Source organism: Chlorocebus sabaeus, chromosome 8 (genome assembly GCF_047675955.1).
Source record: "Chlorocebus sabaeus isolate Y175 chromosome 8, mChlSab1.0.hap1, whole genome shotgun sequence".
Classification (NCBI taxonomy): Eukaryota; Metazoa; Chordata; class Mammalia; order Primates; family Cercopithecidae; genus Chlorocebus; species Chlorocebus sabaeus.
Genome location: NC_132911.1, coordinates 145,960,951 through 145,980,140, shown reverse-complemented (window position 1 = coordinate 145,980,140; position 19,190 = coordinate 145,960,951). Strand labels below are relative to the sequence as shown.

Below are 19,190 nucleotides of genomic sequence, written 5' to 3'. Positions count from 1 at the left end.
GGTGCTCCCAGGCCCCTACACCTCCACTTGGGACCTGGCGCAGGGGACTGATGACACCAGGGACTGACGTCTGCAGTCTTTCCGGCGCCAGGTGACTGGCGCCAGAGAGGCCCAGATTGATGCCCAGTGACAGGCTCATGGCCGTAGAAGGCCCCCACCTCAGACCTAGATGGTCCCCTCAGAGAGCACCATTTTGTTGAATTTCAAAATGAAGCAAATAAATTAACAAGGAATGAAAACAAATTCCAAAAACCTCTCAGGCTTGCTCCCCAAGGCTATCACGGGAGGGTAGGTTCCTGTGGGTTCTTGCGGGTGCATCTGTGCCCTGCCTGCAGTCCCACCTCATCTCTGAGCCCCACACTGCAGCCTCTGCCCCTGGCTTGGGAACTGGCTCCTTGATGGGGCCTGCGTTGGGCTCACAGCCCCCAAAATGAAGAGGTAGAATTCGTGTTTATGTGCATAGGGGCACTTTTCTGGGGGTCCACAAAGGGGCCTGTGACCCCCAAAAGCTGGGAACACGAGGTAGACTGTATGCTCTCTGGGGTCGGGGCCACATTTTGCTCTCGTGTCCTCTATCTGGCCAAGGACAGGGTAGCCCTGGCTTGGCATGGGGGTCATAGGGCTCACGAACTCTTCTTGCAGACAAGCCTGGGATGATCAGAGTGGGGTGCATGTGCCAAAAGTTGGGAACCGGTGTCCACTCGCCTGTGACCCTGGCCCATTGCTCACAGTAGCCCCATCTCCTCTCCTGCCCCCACAGTGTGCACGGTGCTGCCCAGAGCTCTGGGGGCCTGCAACTCCCAGGGGCGTGGGAGGCCAGGGCCTAGCATCTGTGACTCATCTCCTCTTGAGACAGAGCTGAGTGGCCTGCTCGGAGCCATGGGAAGACTTGGCCTTGGGGCGTGGTGGTAATGGGGGGTGTCAGTGCTAACAAGGTCTGGGCCTGGGCGTGCTGGTAATGGGGTGGGGAGGTCAGTACTGACAAGGTCTGGGCCTGGGGCGTGGTAGTAGTGGGAGGGGTCAGTACTAACAAGGTCTGTCTGTCATCAGCAGGGTCCCCAGGCCCCGTTTGCTGAGCTGGCTGATGATGAGAAGATGTTTAATGGGAGTGACAACATGTGGCAGGGCCAGGAGCAAGCGCTGCTCCCGGACATCACCGAGGAGGACCTGGAGGCCATCCGACTGCGAGAGGAGGCCATCCTGCAGATGCAGGTGAGGCTGGCGTGGGCAAGCGTGCTCACTCTCCACGCTGCACATGTGGAGGCCAGGGACTAGGGGAGCCCAGGTGCCAGCCCTGCTGCACCATTGCTTACCCTCGGCCTGGTGGCCCTGGAGCTAGGCCTCCGTGGCCTTGCCCATTCTAACCACCTGTCTCTGGCCATCTGGTCCAATAAGGGAGAGATGGGAGTCTGGGAACCCCATCCCCATCCCCTCCTTCCTGGGTTTCCCTAATAGGGCACAGCCCTCTGGCCAGGAGCCGGGATATATGCTGGGGTAGCGTCTCAATCACCATGGTCATTTCCTTTGCTGTGTGGTTAGACTTCCAGGAGGCTGTGTAGCTCTAATGAAGATGATTTGGTGCTTAATGCAGTTCCCAGTAACTTTTTTTTGAAAGGTTGAATAGATTGCTCAGAACTGAACCTGCAATTTGGTGGTACTACCAGCAGGTGGTGGGATGTGCTGTCGGGGTGCAGCTGTAGGGTGTGGACATTGGATGCTGTTTATTCTTCATTTCTTTAAAGTTTACACATGTATAATACCTGCTGCCAAATGTATTTCTAGCCCATGGTTAATCTCCTTGAGACAGTTGCTAAAACAGAGTATCCCAAGAGGCACCTGAGTCTGGGCCTGCATGTGTGCACGTGTGTGTGCACGTGTTCGTGCATGTGCGTGCGTGAGTGCATGCATGTGAGTGCGTGTGATGCACATGAGTGCATGTATCTCTGTGTGTGCATGCATGAGTGCATGCATGTGTGAGTGTGTGTGCATGCATGTATGTGTGCGTGTACATGCATGTATGTGTGCGAATGTGTGCATGTGTGTATGAGTGCATGCATGTGTGAATGCGTGTGTGCATGCATGTATGCGTGCGTGTGTGCGTGCATGTGTGAGTGAGCCTCTTCTCCCTTGATGCCTGAGTGTACATAGAACACATCAGTCAGGCAGCGTGGTGGGGACACGCTCTGTTGGGATCCGAGCCTCTGTGTGTGACCTTGAACATCCTTCTCTTCTTCTGGCCCCCTCATCTGCAGAAGGTGCTAGGGTCTGCCCACTCTGAAGCTCCCAGGGGCTGGGTTTCCGGAGCAAATGTCTGCTTAAGAGCTGACTCTTCTAGAAGAGTGGAGGCCTGGCAGTAAGTCAGCTAAGTCACTGGGTTAGGACCTGTGGCTAGTTCTGCTCTTTCAGGAAGCAGGCCATCTACTCTCAAAGGAAGGGAATACCCCACAGTGCTGGGGCTCAGTCCCCTTCTCCCTTGACCCTTACTTCTGTGCCCCCACCTCCCTGCTTCTGCTATGGCAACCCCCTACTTTGGCCTGGTGGAGGAGTGCCCATTTCTCAAGACCTGTGTTTGGGGCCACCGCTACCTCTGTGAGGTGTCCTCCCCTTCACCCTTTCCTGTCCTTGGGCTCCCCAGAGAGGAAGACGCCAGCTCTGGGCCTGTGGCCCTGGCAGAAGGCTGCTTTGGGGGCTTGTCTCTGGGGCTGAATGAGCTGCTGCCGCTGAGATGCTCCAGAGAACCACCTGAAGCACAGAGATGGTTTCCATCCCTCTCTGCTGGTGCAGCGAGGCCCACTGTTCCCAGAGAAGCAGAGAAACGGGTGCTCAGGAGCTCTTCCAGGAGCACTACCCCTAAGGCTTCACCTCCAGAGAGGCAGATAGACCTGCTTCCCCTTTGCACTGGAATCAGATCCTCCTGGGAAGGTCCAGTCTCAGCCCTCCCTGTGGGGCATAGAGTGGCGTGAGGAGAGAGGAGGTGCTGCTTGTTGATTAAGTCCAAGGAGTGGAGGCTGCTCACAGAAGCTCATTCTGCCAGAGAGCCCAAACCCCCACACAGGGCTGTGGGCGTGAGGAGGCCATTAGAGGGCAGCATCCCGAGAGAGGCGTGGCTCCTGCACAGCGGGACTGGCCCACCTCCAGCCTCCTGGCGCTGGCTCCGCAGTATCTATGGAACGGGTCTCGGGGTTCCCGTGTGGCGCCTTTACCCAAGGGGCTGGCTTCTCCCTGTCCTGGCCTGGGAGTCCTGCTCCCAGGGCCTGGTGAGGGCTCGTGCTGGTGCAGCCACCCCAGGATGGGGTTCAGTGGAGTGGAGGCTGGGGCTGGCTGCCCCTCCTGCGATCCTCTGTGTGAGGGCCTGTCCATCCAGCAGTCCTGGCCCCAGGTTCCCTCTGGCGCTCTGTGTGGTGAGTGTGGGCCGAGCAGCGGCCTTTCCTGGGGCAAGGGCGCCCCACGTGGAGGCCACTGCAGTCGTCCAGCTCAGAGATGAAGAGGCCTGGGTCAGGGCGGGAGAAAAGCTGGTGCTCTGGGCTAAACTGAATTCACTCAAGGGCCTGGGCTTGTGTCTAGACCAGAGGACCCAGGTGGCCCGGGCTTTGCTCAACACTGTGTGGAGGGTGGGTAGCAGGGGGGTCTAGGAGCGGTGCGGAGTGGGAAGGCCCCATGGCCAGCCTGGCCCTCCCAGCCTCAGTTATTTTGTCTGCAGCATGGGGGTGACACAGCGGATGTGGATCCTTGTGCCAGCAAACAGCAGGCGCAGGACAGAGGGTGACGGGGTGGGAGTCGTTCTTGGAAGGCATCCGCACGTCTCACTGCATCACTCCCCACCTTTGGTCTCTGAAAACGGGAAAAACAAAACGCAAATTGTCATTAGCCTTTAGGAAGCCCTCCCCCGGGTCTGCAGCAGGTCCCGGTGACAGGAGCTCCAGCGTGATGTGTGAGAGGCTGTGATGCAGCGGAGGTCCCACGTGCCAGGCCCTGCAGGCCCGATTGTTCTGGGGCCATCTTTGCAGCCTGCACAGGGCTCGGGGGGTGGGCGGCAGAGTTTTGTGGAACTGTGTTATGCACCTCGGCTGGCTGCAGCCCTTTCCTGTGGAAGCTGGCACCCTCGTTCCCTCAACTCTCCTCCCACATTCACTGGGGGCTTTGGGATTTGCAAGATATTATAGGTTCAGAAGTCCCCTAGGGCAGACTTGGGGTCTGAGGGAGAGCCCCCTTCGTGGCCAACCCTCAATGACTAGGTGGCTAGTGGGGTTGTGAACACGTCGGGCAGCTGAGGCCCAGGGAGGGGAAGCAGTGTCATAGCAGTGGGCCAGTGTTGCGCCATTCCTGGTGCCCACCCTCCGCCTTGCTCCTGGTTTCCTTGAGTGTCCACGGCTCCTGTCAGGCAGGGTGCAGATCGGGGTCGTGTTGGGGGCTCCTGTCCACTGGGACAGATGGCCCCGCCCAGCATCCGTTTCCTTTGTCCTCCTCCCAGCATTGTCCTTGGGACAAAACAAAGGGCCAGGCTGGGGACATGCTGTCCGGGCTTTAGGCCTGTGTCCACTCACTGGCTGGGTGACCTTGAACTCCGATTGGCCTTGGTTGTTTCATCTGTGAAGTGGGCAGGTGGAAGGACGCTCTCTGTCCTCAGGGACTTGCCAGCTGGGACAGCCCGTGTGGCTGTAGGCAGAGTGTAGCCAGCTGGGATGGCGTAGGCAGAGTGTAGCAAGCCCTGTGGGGCGTCCGCAGGCCCTATGGAGGTGACAGCCCATCAGAGGACCTGCAGGGTGCCGTGTGGCTGGCTTGAGAGGCCCGGAAGTGACTGGGCAGGAGACAGTGGAGAGTGGGCCAGCCTCAGTTCTGGGCAGTGACCTTGGCACTGTGGCCCCCCCAGGCCTGGTGCCATCGGATTCTGAGTTAGGGTGTCCTGCCCCATCCTGGGGAGCCTGTCGGGACCGCCAAAACCCACCCTGAGGACCCCTGCTGGCTTCCATGTGCCCCTGAGCACCCTGCCCCGATCTGAGCATTGCCGCTTCCATGAGCATTGCCGCTTCCATGGCGTGCCCTCCTCAGGGAGACCCTCCGCACTGCCCTCGACTGCCCTAGCTCCCTGTCCGCCTCCCACCAGGAGTCTCTGGTTGGTCCCTGCCCCGACAGACAGTGAGCGGCCCTTGCCTGCCTGGGGTCGGCCCCGTACCCAGAGCCTGGAGTAGTGGGCTCCACAGCAACTTGCCGGTACTTGTGGAACCAACGTGTCAAACTGGTCAGTGCCTGCAACGACAGTGACTGCCCTTCTCCCACAGTGACCACCTCCCTCCCCCATGACAGTGACCATGTCCCTCCCCCATGACAGTGACCACCTCCCTCCCCTATGACAGTGACCACGTCCCTCCTCCATGACAGTGACCATCCCTCCCCCATGAGTCACCACCCCTCCCCCATGACAGTGACCACCCCCTCCCCCATGACAATGACCACCTCCCTCCCCCATGACCACCCCGTACCCCATGACAGTCACCACGTCCCTCCCTCATGACAGTCACCACGTCCCTCCCTCATGACAGTGACCACCCCTCCCCCGATAGTCACCACCCCTCCCCCACGACAGTGACCACCCCCATGACAGTGACCACCCCTCCTCCATGCGTCACCACTCCTCCCCCACGGCAGTGACCACCCCCTCCCCAATGACCACCCCCTCTCCCATGAGAGTCACCACCCCTTCCCCCACAATGACCATCCCCCTCCCCCATTATACTCACCGCCCCCCCATGACAGTCACCACCTCCTCCCCCATGACAGTCACCACCCCTCCCCCACAATGACCACCCCTCCCCCATGGCAGTCACCACCTCTCTCCCATGAGTGACCTCCCCCCTCCCACGACAGTGGCCGGACCCTCCCTGATGATAGCATGCCAGCCCCCAGTGCTAGGCCTGTCCTGAGCCCTCACTGCTGGCCTCCAGGATGGACTCAGGTCCCACAGGTAGCATCTCAGCCCTGCACACAGGGTGTCCTGCAGAGCCATGCTGCAGAGCTGTGTGGTGAGTTCAGGGGGTTGGAGGTGCAGGGAGAGGCTAGGCCAGCCCCAGAACATTCCCAGCCCGAGTCTGGGCGAGGGACGGCCCAGCCAGAAGCACACCAGGCCACATTTCTCTTTACTGGTTTATGTTGGGCATCTTCCTTTTTCTCTCCTGTGTAAGGATGGAGTTGATAAATACAGTAAAGTTCATCTGAGAGCAGAAGTGGGCCAGGGGCCGGTGGAGGCTGAGGGTTGCCAGTGAGGGGGGCCTATCCCCTGTGTGTTTCGTGGCCTGTTCACTGGCTGCAGTGCAGCCATCCTTGGCCTCCATGGGGCCCTGGCCCTCTCCATGGTGCTGGGAGTCTCCGCCAGACAGGCCCTGCTCCAACTACATACACAGGGGTGTTAGAGGGGCAGAGCGGCCACCCGAGAGTGAGCAGGACCTGGGGCTGGCTCAGTGCACAAGCTCCCTCCAGGGAGGACGCTAGGCCCACTTCCCAGTGGGGGAGGCCACATGGCTGGGACCCAGGCAGTCTAACTCTGACCTAAGTGCCATCTGTCTCTGGAGGGTGCAGGGCCTGGCAGCCCTGGCATTTGAACCTTTCACCTGGGGCTGCCCGCCATCTCCCAGCTGAGGGTCGTAGTGAGGAGGGGTCGTGCCAGTCACATGTGGGAGCTGAGTCTGCATATGGGTTGCTCGGATGGGAGAAGGCCCAAGGGGTCCCGGAGCATTGCCTGTCTCCACTGTGTACTCCCTTCCCTGGGGCTCCCCTCCCTGCCTGAGCTGAGGAAGCCCGGCTCTGGCCTTCCAGCCTTGGGTGGCCCTGGTGCTGGTCCCAGCCTGGAGCCCCAAAGCCTCCCAGGACTCAGGGTACTGGGTATCCACGTGCCGCGGAGGCGAGGGCTGGCGGCTGGCAGCCTCCTGGCCAGCGACCCTGTCTGGATGGGGGAGAAGATGGAGAGGCCATTCCCATCTCATCACCGGGAGTGTGAGCTTTAATTGTGTCTGAGCAGCAGTGTGAGCCTAGGCGTGAGCGAGGAGGTGTCTGGGCATCCAATTAGGTCGTGTCCGGGAGTCATTGCCTGTTCCCACAGCAGCAGCTTCTCTGTAGGGCTGTCTGCTGGCCCTCAGCTGTCTGCCTGTCCAGCCAGGCCCTCTGAGCGCCCGCAGCTGTGCCCGCCCTGTATGGACCCTGCTGACCAGCCCCACCTCCTCTTGGCCTTGGCCAGGAGAGAGCTGGCTTCCAGGACAGCTGCCTCCACCCTCTGCACTGAGCTGTGGGACTCCCAGAGGAGGTGGGGTGCCCACGGCCACACAGCAAGACTGCCAGCTGCCGCCAGGAGCCCAGGCCAGAACCATGCCCGGTGCCTCCCAGGTCACTCTCTGAGCCCTGGTCTCCAACTCCTGCCAGATGGTTGGGAATGAGAAGGCCCTTGAGGTAGTGGCTGCAAGGTGCTCTGCAAACCAGGAGTCCATGTGACCCTGTGGATGAGGGCGTGAAGGACCAAGGGCAGCCCTCAGCATGGTATTTGGGCCCTTGCTGTTGCCCCAGGTGTTAGCGAGGTGGTTGATTCTTCCTTGTCCCTGCAAACTCGGGCCCTTCGATTCTCTCAGGGGCCCTGGGCACCCTGTTGGCCTTCGCTGTTTCTCACCTCCGATGCCCTTCCTCACACCGCCCTCTACCTTCCCTCTGGCCACTCTGCATCCTCTGAGGTCCCCAGGGGGTCCTGGCCCTCTGCAGACCCTGAAACAGTTCTCTCTTTCCTCCTCGCCCCAGCCTCCCTTACCCCCTCTCCTCATTGCCCCCTGGGTGGGATGCCCCTGCCCCTGCCCCTGTCCCTGCCCCTCCAGGTGGGGCCTAGGCCTTTTTTATTTGGCCAAGATGGAGAATAGGGTGGCCACAGTGGCCAGGGGAAGCTTAGTGCTAAGGCTAATCCAGTGTGGCCCCTGCTCTCCTACCCCCACTGCAGCCCCACTTCCTGCTTGCTGCCCCCACTGCAGCTCCACTTCCTGCTTGCTGCCCCCACTACAGCCCCACTTCCTGCTTGCTGCCCCCACTGCAGCCCCACTTCCTGCTTGCTGAGGACCCCGTGGGGCTGAAATGCATCCCTGCAGTGTGTGGGCAGATGCTCCAGGGCAGAGCCAACAGGTGGCGTCTGAACACCAATAGCACCCAGTTAGCAGGAGATGACCCTCGATCCAAGGTGGCCAGAGCTGTGTGACTGGCAGGCTGGTGGGAGGGATGACAGCCAGGTCTCCAGGAAACTTCCTTGTCCCCTGGGGAGGGGACCTGGCAGGCCTGAGGCGTCTTCTAGCCAAGGAGAAATACAAGGTGGTCCAGGATCCCAGGCTCAGGCACAGCCATACCACTGGGCCACGTGACCCTGGGCGGGTCTCTCCTGGAGCCTCGGTTTACCTATCTGTAAAATGGACACAATGACACCAGCCTTTGCTGGCCTCAGGGTGAAAGTGCCACGGTGGAGTGTAACTGCCTGGTGAGAACTCAGGCCTGGGAAGAACCCGGCCGGGAGGTGTGGCCGTGGCTATCCATGTGCCTCACACCCACCCTCCTGCCGTGCTGGGGATCTTCACCTGCCCCTCCCTCCTTCAAGCTTCCCAGCCCTCTCGCTCGGGCATGCAGCCGAGCTCTGGGGTGAGCAGGTGAACCCTGGGCTTTGCTGTTGGCTCAGCAGCTCACTGTCCACTGAGGGGTTAGCCTTACACTGCTGCCAGCCGGGGTGTTGGTGCCACTGAGAACAGCAGCAGATGCTGCTGATGGCCTGCGGTGTGGCTGCTCGAGAGAGGGGTCTGCATTTTCTTGGGGACTTCTGAGGACGGAAAGCACTCAAGCCTAGGAAGTGCTGGAGTCCTGGGATTTCTTCGTGTGGGGTGCTGGGGCTTTCTGGGGCAGGAAAGATGAGCCGTGGCCCCCCACATGCTGTGTGCTGAGCGTGGGGGAGGTGGAGCTTGCACCCCGTGAAGAGCCCAACCGACAGGGCTGTGTTTCTGTGGTGGTGTGGGGCTGTGGATCCACCCTGGCAGGGCACCCGGTGAAATGTGTTCTGCCCACGTTGGTCTGGGATAGGGCTGGGAACTGGCTCTTTGGGGCTCTGAAGGGCCCTCGGTGGGTCTGGTGCAGCCGGGAGTAGGGCTCCATGCTCAATGTGCTTTGAGGCTTAGGTGGCATCCTGGGGGCCTGAAACAGTCTTCCCGTGGTTTGTTTCACGTCTGCTCTCTTTCCTTGTCCTCACCCCACTGATGACCTTGACCTTGCTTCTCATTCCACGGAGAAACAAGCCCTTAGAAGAGCACATGGACAGCCTCCTGGGGCCTGGCTGCCTCCTCTCCAGGGCGGTGGGTGAGCTGTTTGCTCCACAGCTAGCCTGTGGCTCCCGCCCTGGCTGTGCCCTCCCCCCGCCGCCGCCTCCACACGCCCATCCTGGGCCCTCACGTCTCCCTCTTCCGATTCTGGCCATCAGCAAGCACGTTGCAGTCATGCCCATCTTCAAAAGCTCCCGTGAAAAAGGGGGCCACACCTGCCCACCCGCCACTGGTTCTCACACTCCTCCGTTCCTCTCCGGCCCTCGCGTCACTTCCACGGGGGAAGCTGGGGGTTCTGTGGGTCAGAACTTCCAGCGGGGCAAAGCTGAGACGCTTTCCCTGTCCACTAGCCTGGAGAGCTGAGGGTGGAGTCTCTCGGGAAGGCTCATCTGCCCGTCTCGTGTTGGTGTTCTGGCTATTGGCTGGGATGTAGGCTGGGCTCTGGGCTGGAGCTCCACGCTTGGCCTTTTCCATGGTCTGGTTTCCTCCTGGCATGGAGGCTGGGCCCTGGAGGATGCTGCCAGGACCCCGGCAGAGCCAGAAGGAAGCTGAGCCTCAGAAACCCTCTAGTGTCCCTTTTATCACATTCTGCTTGAAGGGGGTGAGGGAGGCAGGAGGGGGGAGACGTGCATTGCTGTGACCATCCGCAGGAGAGGCAGCTGACCCTGTACTCCCAATGGACTGTCCTTTCCCTCTCTCCTCACCCCACGTCTCACAGTTCCCTGGGCAGGCCCAGCCACCCCTGCTCCTGGTTCCTGTTGCCCAAGGCCCAGAGAACCCAACGCCCAACGCCTGAGCCGCTGGCTCCCTTTTGCTTGCAGGCCCTGACTCTAGGGGTGCCCTCTAACCTCCGCTGCTCCTGGGCTCGCCCCACACACTGTGGGGTTCTCTTGTTAGGATTCATCTCTCGCCACTCTAACGGAAGCCCGTGGAGGCAACGGTGTTCCTGTTCTGGTCGCGTCTTTGTTTGCAGCAGCTCACCGGCCTGACGCTGCCTGGCACCCAGTGGCTGCTGAATGAACAAATGGGTGGGTGGCGGTGCTGGGTGGGGTGGGTGGAGGAGGGCTGGGTCGGGGGCTGGGTGAGTGTGTTTCTTTCCTGGGACTCCGTGGAGGCTCCGTGTTTAACGACAGGGTCCTGCTGCCATTATTTATATATGTCTCAGCCCACACCAGAGCTCTGTGAGAGTGAACACTCCTACGTTCTGATTCTGTCAGAGATGACGGTGGCTTGGAGCAGGCCCATCGCTTGCCCAGGGTCACGCAGCTCACACGCCACGGAGCTGGGATTCGAGCTCAGGTGCCCAACTCCAGCACAAGGCTGTCCTCACCGTGATGCTCGAGAGCCGACTCTTGCTTGGCCTTTCTGAGACGAGGATGGTGGGATTTGTCTCCGAGGCCACCCGCTGGTCCAGAGCCAGGCATGGAAAGAGCCAGCACCCCAGGAGCCAGTGACTTAATCCCCAGTTGAGGACACCAGTCCTGAGCAGTGGGCGGCGGGCAGTGATTTGTCTCCCTGGACTGGAGAGGTCGGAGGGAACAGGCGCGTGCCCTTCAGTCCACTGCCAGCGCACAGCAGGCTCACCGGGGCACTGGTCCAGAGCTGGTGTCTGCTTCCCACCAGCTCTGCCTACCTGCCCCTCCGTGTCTGCACTGGGCTTCCCTCGCCAAGCCCATCTCACCTGCTGGAGCTCCTGAGCGGGCATCACCTGACCCAGGTACAGAGCTCAGAATACGCCAGCTGCTCTGTTGCCATGGCTACCTGGCAGGCCTGGGAGGGCGGAGGATGGGATGCGGAGATGGCCCAGGCGGGGCTCCAAGGCTCCAGGCAGAGCCCAGCAGACCTGCCCTGCGGTTGGCATTGCACAGCCTGAAGGTGACTGACCTAGCTGATCTCTAGCTGTAAATGAGAAAGTGGACAAATAGATGCATACGGTTTGGTGACTCCATTAACTGAAATAGTCGTCTTTGTAGGTGGATCGTTGCCAAGATCCTGATTATAAGAAGAGATGGTGTGATAGAGAAAAATGCAGTGATGTTTTGACTTCTCGTTCTGGAAAGTGAAGGGAACACACAGGCATACACACACCAAGGTTTTATTATGTTTCGTGCAAGGGACTTTTTCCACTGTGCCAGTGAAAGAAGAGAAAGAAAATTCCATGAGAGCTTTTAATGAGTTCTAGTTTTAGAAGCAGTCTGAAAAATAATTGCATGATTTAACCATCTACTAAGTTCTGGGTCTCTCCCCCGCTCTCCCGTTCTCTGGCTGCCATGCCAGGGCATAGCTTGCCTGTCCCCAGAGAACAGCACCAGGACTGCCGCTGCCCTGGAGGGCTGCATCCTGGGCAGCCTCAGCCCCTCGTGCCGGCCCCACCCTCCTCAGGCCTGGCCTTGGCCTCTCTGTCACCCCAGGACTGAGGACTGGGCTTCTGCCTGGAACTTGGCTCCCACCTAGGCCCATGGGGGAGCCCAGATCTCTGGCAAGTCCCCCAGGTGTGCCTGGGAGTGGAGCCGCGCCTGCCCCAAGCTTCCTTCTCAGCAGCTGAGGCCTGCCCAGGTGCACAGGGCCCAGGGCCCACAGTGCCTGGGGGGGTCCCACCCATGCTAGCTGCCTGCCTGAAAGGCCCTCCTCTGGCTCTTACGGTGGGCCCTCTCTGGGCCCATCCTTGGGATCTGCCTGCACTGTCAGCGACGGGCCCAGCTACAGGTCCCAGCCCCACTGTGCCTGCCTGGCTGTCTCACAGCCACAGGATGTGTTCAGCTCTTTATTCCTCTGTTTGTTCTGAGACCAGCACTGGGCCAGGACGAAGGAGAATCCCCAGTAAGTCCCGGCTGCTCTGGTGATGGTGACGGAGGAAGAGACACAAAGGCAAGGCAGGCAGTGCCTCAGGCTCCCTGCTTCCTTCAGGAAGCTCCTATGCAGAGGGCTTGGGGCTGCCTGGTGGAAGTGCTGGAAGTGGCCCATCCCTTCACATCCGGGGCCTATAGGGCAGGCCTCAGGGCCAGGATGCACCCTGCCCCATCCTGAGACAGCACAGTGGTGTGTGTGCGTAGCCCGCAGCCCGTGTGGCTGATGTGGCAGGACCTAAGTTTCTGGGGCTGCCTGGGCCCTGAGCAGCTCTCTCGGGTTCCGTGAGATCCCGGCCCAGTTGCCAGGAGGGATAGTGGGGCCGTGGTCTCCAGCCTCAGGCTGGGGAGCAGGGAGGGGCCCCAGGCTCGCTACCCGACTTCAGCGTCCTTTCCCTTCTATACAGAGAAGGACTGGGTCCAGCTGGCCCTTCCCAGGGCCTGTGGGCAGTGGTTCTCTGTGGTGAGCCATTTTCCAGAAAACAAGGGTCAGGAGTTTCTTAACTGTGGCTGCGTGCCTGGAGCCCGAGCTTATGTTCAGGCTTTGCTTCCCGCTTTGTTCGAGGTGAACGACGTTCACTCATCATTGAGCGCCTCGGCACGGGGTGCCTCCGAGTGGGCTGGGCCGGCTGGCAGCTCACCCGTCTGCTGGGAAGTGGGACCGGGTCGATGTTTGAGTGCCAGGCGTCTTAAAGAGAGGGACGCCTAAAATGAGAATGAGCAGACTTCACACAAGTGCTGCGTTTGCTCCTAGGTCAGGGAGTGGGAACCTTTCGGCATGCGTCCCTGAGGCCCTGCCAGCCCTGCCGGCTGAGCCTCTTAAAGCTGGGGTGCATGAGCCCGTGGTGCCAGGAGCCATGGTCCCCTCTCTCAGGAGGCACAGCCACTGCACTGAAGGCTTGGAGTCTGTGTGTCCCGCGAGCTGGCTGTGGTGCAGATTAACATTCTGTGTCTTAGTTCATCCCAATGGTCAGTTATCACTGTTCCTGCTGCTTCTCTTCTGAGTCCAGCAACGAGTGGGCGGGAGCCCCGGCAGCAGCCCCAGCCCAGAGAACACGCCCCCCACCGTCTCCTCTGTCTGTGCGCCTGACATGTTTCTGGTAAGGTTGGTGGGGATCGCAGGTGGCCCTGCTAGTGCCGGCTCCTCTCAGCCACCCTCAGCCCCAGCACTGACTACAAAAACGCTTCTGCCCAGGAGGACCTGGGGCCCTGGAGGAGCAAAAGCCCTCTGTGAAGCCAGGCAGCGGCAGTGAGTGTCGGCAATGGGACAGAAAATCACTTCGGCCACTGCGTCTCTGGGCGCCGCCCCCAAAATCTAGAACGCAGGCCATCTGTGCCCTGTGGGTGCCACAGCGTCTCTGCCTATCTTGGGAACACCATGTCCCACCCCGTGCTTTCGGGGTTATGGAAGTTGACTCTGATGTCATCAGGGAACGCCCAGTGCAGTGGCCATGTACACACAGAGGTGTGCCTGGAACGCTGAGGCGGAGCCTGAGGGACTCACAGCTGCCCGTCTTCCACCCTGCCCCAGCAGCTGGGTGTCCCAGGCCCCTGAAAGGCACTGGACTCGGCCTTGCTCAGCCACACCCCTGCCTGGCATCTCTTACCAAAGCTGCCTCCCCACAGGCCAGGCAGGGGCTTTTAGCCGTGCTTCCCCCCAGGAACACAGCATCGTGCCAGTGCGGCCCTTCTCTGCTCCTGCTCATGGGAAGCTGATTGATTGGTGCACACATTGGAGGCCCATCCCATGGTGGTGGCTGCAGCATGGGACGTCCTCAAGGGCGGCCCACCGTCCCTGAGATCTGGCCGGGGTCCTGGGTTCCACGTCCGGGAGGACGGCCCACCGTCCCTGAGATCTGGCCGGGGTCCTGGCTTCCACATCCGGGAGGGCGGCCTTGGTTGCCGCGCAGTGTTGGTGGTGGTAGTGACCTGGGTTGGAGGCTGTCTCAATGTAGGTTGGATGCGGATTCCAGCATTTTCCAGCTGCGTGTCATTGGGCGGTCACGAACCCTCTCAGTGACTCAGTTTCCATCTTCCCTGTCAAATGGGGCAATAACAGGTGAGTCACACGCCATGTAGAGAGATGCTTCTGCCTGTGAAGCCCTTGGAAAGACCCCTGCAAGTCCCTAAGGCCATGAGCCACCAAGACCAGACTCAGGGTGCACCAGGCCTGGGTATGCTCAGTGGCCAGGGTCGAAGTTGGTGGTGGTGGGGTCATGCCTGGCTTCTGACGGGGTCAGGTCTGTAACTAGGAAGCTTGTGGAGATGGGGACTCGCTTGGCTGAGCCATGCTTCATGACCTTGCTGTCCCCGTCGTAGGACGGAGCCTAGGCTTGGTCTCCAGAGCCGGTGGCCTCACTGCGCCAGAACGTGGTGGTGATGAGAACAGAAACCGGCTCGGGCCAAGCCATGCCCATCCTTTCATTTGCTGTTGCCCCCATTGCCGCCGCAGATGCACACCGAAGCCATGACCCCTGGGCCCACCTTCTCGCTACCTTCCCAGCCACTGCCCAGTCCCTGCAGAGTGACCACCTGCCTCTGTAGCACATTTAAGCCCCATAATTGAATTGTGGTTGATACCATGTGTCAGTTTAAGATCATGCTAATGGTTTCATTTCCCAGAATACTCCTAAAGAGAAAATTAATTCCCTTGTAACATTTTGCAGTGGGGTGAAATGACCCTCATGGAAATCAATCCCAGCTCTGGAATGAGCTGCTGACTGGATGGGTGTGCCAGGGCAGGGGTCACAGCAGGCCTGAAGGAGCTTCCCCGGGACTTGGCTGGAATCCAGCCATGTGCCAGGCACTGTGTGAGGAGGGTTGGTTTTGTTCAGGTGTTAAGTGAGCAAACCTGGCTTGAGGTGACCAGGCTTGCCCAGGGCCATGCATCGGGCCAACTGAGGAGCCGTCCTAGGTGCAGCGTGGCAGTCAGGGAAGGAGTGGGCATCTGGTCAGTGAGCAGGGGTCTGAGTCCCAACTCTTCCCCTTTCTGAGAGGCCTTGGAGGCCATGGGACCACTTGAGCCCCCACTCCCTGCTCTGTTAGATGGATGCTAGGATGCTCCTGGGTGGGTGCCAGGTGTGAAGGGATGGTATGTGCCCTGCCTGAAGCACAGCCCCGGTGTGTGCTCTGAGAGTGGTGTGACCACATCCCTTAGGATCATCAGGGCCACTTTACTGGGCAAAAGGAGTTAGGGTGAAGGTAGACAGAATGGAAGATGGAAGAGGCCAGCACAGTATGCCGGGATGGAGGGATACCCCAGAGTCCTCCTGGCCCATGTTTCTGTTCCTTACTCTGTTCACTAGTTTCATGGAGCCATTCAGTCCTTGGATAACAGTGGAGCAACCATCCACCTAGCAGCTCATTGACCTACCCACCCACCACCTGTCCATCGTCCGTCCACATATTGTGCATTCATTCTTCCATCCATTCACCCACTCATCTATCCACCATCATCCATCTGTCCCTCATCCATCCATCCATCATGTACCCATGCACCCGCCTATCCACCCATCTACCCACCCATGCACCCATCCATCCATCCACCCACCCACCCACCCACCCATCCATCTACCCATCCATCCATCCATCCACCCACCCATCCATCCGTCCATCCATCCACACATCCATTCACCCATCCGTACATGTATCCATCCATACATCCACCCATCCATCCATCCACCCACCCACCCACCCACCCACACATCCATTCACCCACCCATCCATCCATCCATCCATCCATCCATCCATCCATCCATCCATCTACCCACCCACCCATCCATCTATCCATCCATCCATCCATCCATCCATCCACCCACCCACCCACCCACCCATCCATCTACCCATCCATCCACCCATCCATCCATCCACCCACCCACCCATCCATCCGTCCATCCATCCACACATCCATTCACCCATCCGTACATCTATCCATCCATCCATCCACCCACTCACCTACCCACCCACCCATCCATCCATCCATCCACCCACCCACCCACACATCCATTCACCCACCCACCCACCCACACATCCACCCACACACCCATTCACCCATCCACCCATCCATCCACCCACCCATCCATCCATCCACCCATCCATCCATCCACCCACCCACCCATCCACCCATCCATCCACCCACCCATCCATCCACCCACCCACCCACCCACCCACCCACCCATCCACCCATCCACCCACCCACCCATCCACCCATCCATCCACCCACCCACCCACCCATCCATCCACCCATCCACCCACCCACCCATCCATCCATCCACCCACCCATCCATCTACCCACCCACCCATCCACCCACCCACGCATCCACCCACCCATCCACCCATCCATCCACCCACCCACCCACCCATCCATTCACCCATCCATCCACCCATCCATCCATCCATCCGTCCGTCCGTCCGTCCGTCCGTCCGTCCATCCGTCCATCCATCCATCCATCCATACACACACACACACACCCACCCACCCACCCATCTGTCCAACCACCTATCCACCTACCTACCCATCCATCCACCCACCCATCCATCCATCTACCCACCCATCTATTCATCCACCCACCCATCCACCATTCCATTTGTCCACCCTCCTATTCACCCATCTGTCTGTCATCCTTCCATCTACCTATCCACCCTTTTGTCCACTTCTCTGAACCTGTTCGTCCATCTATCCCACTTCTTTAGGATTTGCTGAGCAGTGCCTGTGTACTGGCCCATGCTCAGTGCTGCTACACAGAGAGGGAAAGGCAGACCTTCTGTCCAGGAGCCCTCAGGCAAGTGGGGATGGCGTATCTGCCCTAGACATTCTCTGCTCTCCTGCGGTCAGGCCTTTACGGTGCTGGGATGCCATCCTTCACTAGACTGCACATCCTAGAGACAGGCCCTGGGACCCAGGGAAGCAGCTCACAGCCCCTGGGACACCTGGAGAGCTTGGGGTTTGGCCTCAAGAGTCAGGAGATGGAGAACTCAGATCCTTACCCTGTCTCTGACTTTTGGGGTGACCCTGGGCTTGCCCCTGCCCTTTCTGGGCCCAGTCATGCCTTCTCTCACAGGAATTGGATAGACCAACTGGTCCCCGGCTGTTCTCTGGTTCCTTGTTCTGCATGTGCCGCCCGGGTCCGCCCCAGGCTCCATGGGAACTTTCAGGTGCCCTTGGAGTCTGCCCCACAGCCCTGCTCCTGACGTGGCTGTCTTGTTTCCACAGAGCAACTTGCTGGATGTGAATCAGATCATCAAGGACTTGGCCTCCATGGTGTCAGAGCAAGGAGAAGCTGTCGGTGGGTGCCCGCCCCAGCCTCGGGCCACCTGCTGCCCCGAGGGCCTGCCTGCCAGCCCCCAGTCCTCACCCCTTCACCTAAGGGTGGGTGGAGCAGCCTCTAAGAGGAGCCAGGCCCAGGTTGGAGTCTAGGTCTGAGCTTCTGCTCCCTCCCCACCCGCCCTGTCTCCTCCAGCCCCTCAGGAAGGCTAAGGGCAGGGGGAGGCCCACACAGGGTGGCCCACCCACTCTGCTCATTGACAGACACTGGCCCCTACTCCGCTGATTGCCAGACGCTGGCCCTGCTCTGCTCATTGACAGACATTGGCCTCGCCTCTGCTGATTGACAGACACTGGCCCTGCTCTGCTCATTGACAGACACTGACCCCGCCTCTGCTCATTGGCAGACACTGGTCTCCACTCATTGACAGACACTAGCCTTCACCCTGCTCATCGACAGACACTGGCTCCATACTCTGCTTATTGACAGATACTGCACCCCCACCGCCCGGCTCATTGACAGACACTGGTCCCTGCCCCCCTCACTGACAGACACTGGCCCCACCTCTGCTCATTGACACTGTCCCCGCCTCTGCTCGTTAACAGACACTAGCCCTGGCTCTGCTCATTGACAGACGCTAGTCCCACTTTTGCTCGTTAACAGACACTGGCCCCGCCTCTGCTCGTTGACAGACACTGGTCCCGCCTCTGCTTATTGACAGACAGTGGCCTCCCCTCTGCTCATTGACAGACACTGGCCCTGCCTCTGCTCATTGACAGACAGTGGCCTCCCCTCTTCTCATTGACAGACACTGGCCGATCTCTGCTCATTGACAGACACTGGCCCCCACCCCGCTCATTGACAGACACTGGCCCCCGCTTTGCTTATTGACAGACACTGGCCCCACCTCTTCTCATTGACAGACACTGGCCCCACCTCTTCTCATTGACAGACACTGACCCCACCTCTTCTCATTGACAGACACTGGTCCCGCCTCCGCTCATTGACAGACACTGGTCCCTGCTCCGCTCATTGATAGACACTAGCTCTCACCTTGCTCATTGACAGACACTGGCCCCACCGTGATCATTGACAGATACTGGCCCCTGCTCCACTCATTGACAGATACTGGCCTCCACGCCTTCGTCCTGGGCCTCTGCCCAGAGGCTCCCCGCAGTGAGGCTGTTCTGGGGTGGGTAGGGTTGTGAGATTGCAGAGGTGTGGAGGCCAGAGCTCTGGTTCTGCTGTGGATGTGCCCGTGCTGGGAAGGGTGTGGGGAGAGCGGCGTGGGAACGTGCAGGCCCGGCCAGGGCACGGTGTCCTGAACTCCCTGCATCTACGAGAAGATGGGCTGCACCACAAGCCAGGACACCTCCCAGCCAGAACCGTGGGCCCTCAGCCCTGCGTTCCTCTGGAAAAGGAAGTGAAGCAGCAGGGCCTCCCGTGTGCCCAGGGTCAGGCCCTACCTTAGCGCCAGGCTCTATGTGGGGCATGAAGTGGGAGGCCCACAGCCTTGTCCCTTGCCTCTGAGTCCCCGGAGAAGCCCCACCCTTTTGCCGCTGGAGGCTGCCAGCCGAGGACCTGATAGGCAAGAGGTCGGGGTGAAGGGGCTGAGCGTGGAGCCAGGGAGGCTGGAGGCTCCATTCAGGAACCCTCACCCAGGGCGAGGGAAGAGCTTTCCCAGACAGAAGGAAGAGAGGTCACAGTGCCCAGTGACCCCGCCCAAGCCACCAGCTCCCCAGCGCCCCCACCTGCCTTGG

At 60.0% G+C, this 19,190-nt stretch overlaps 1 protein-coding gene across 18 annotated transcripts in view; it reads left to right on the top strand.

The window, feature by feature from the left end:
- The window catches only part of TSNARE1 (t-SNARE domain containing 1), a 140,256-nt gene that overhangs the window by 105,838 nt on the left and 15,228 nt on the right, over window positions 1-19,190 (top strand). For 16 of the 18 annotated variants that reach the window (XR_005240902.2, XR_005240904.2, XR_012093773.1 and 13 more), the window contains 2 exons: window positions 1,051-1,212; window positions 17,379-17,451. Coding sequence is in view for 14 of the 18 variants with exons in the window: in XM_038000087.2 (XP_037856015.2) it covers window positions 1,051-1,212; window positions 17,379-17,451 (235 nt within the window). In the remaining 4 variants the exon portion in view is untranslated. The remainder of the gene's footprint in view (window positions 1-1,050; window positions 1,213-17,378; window positions 17,452-19,190) is intronic. The other 2 variants (XM_038000076.2, XM_038000085.2) reach the window with 1 other exon arrangement.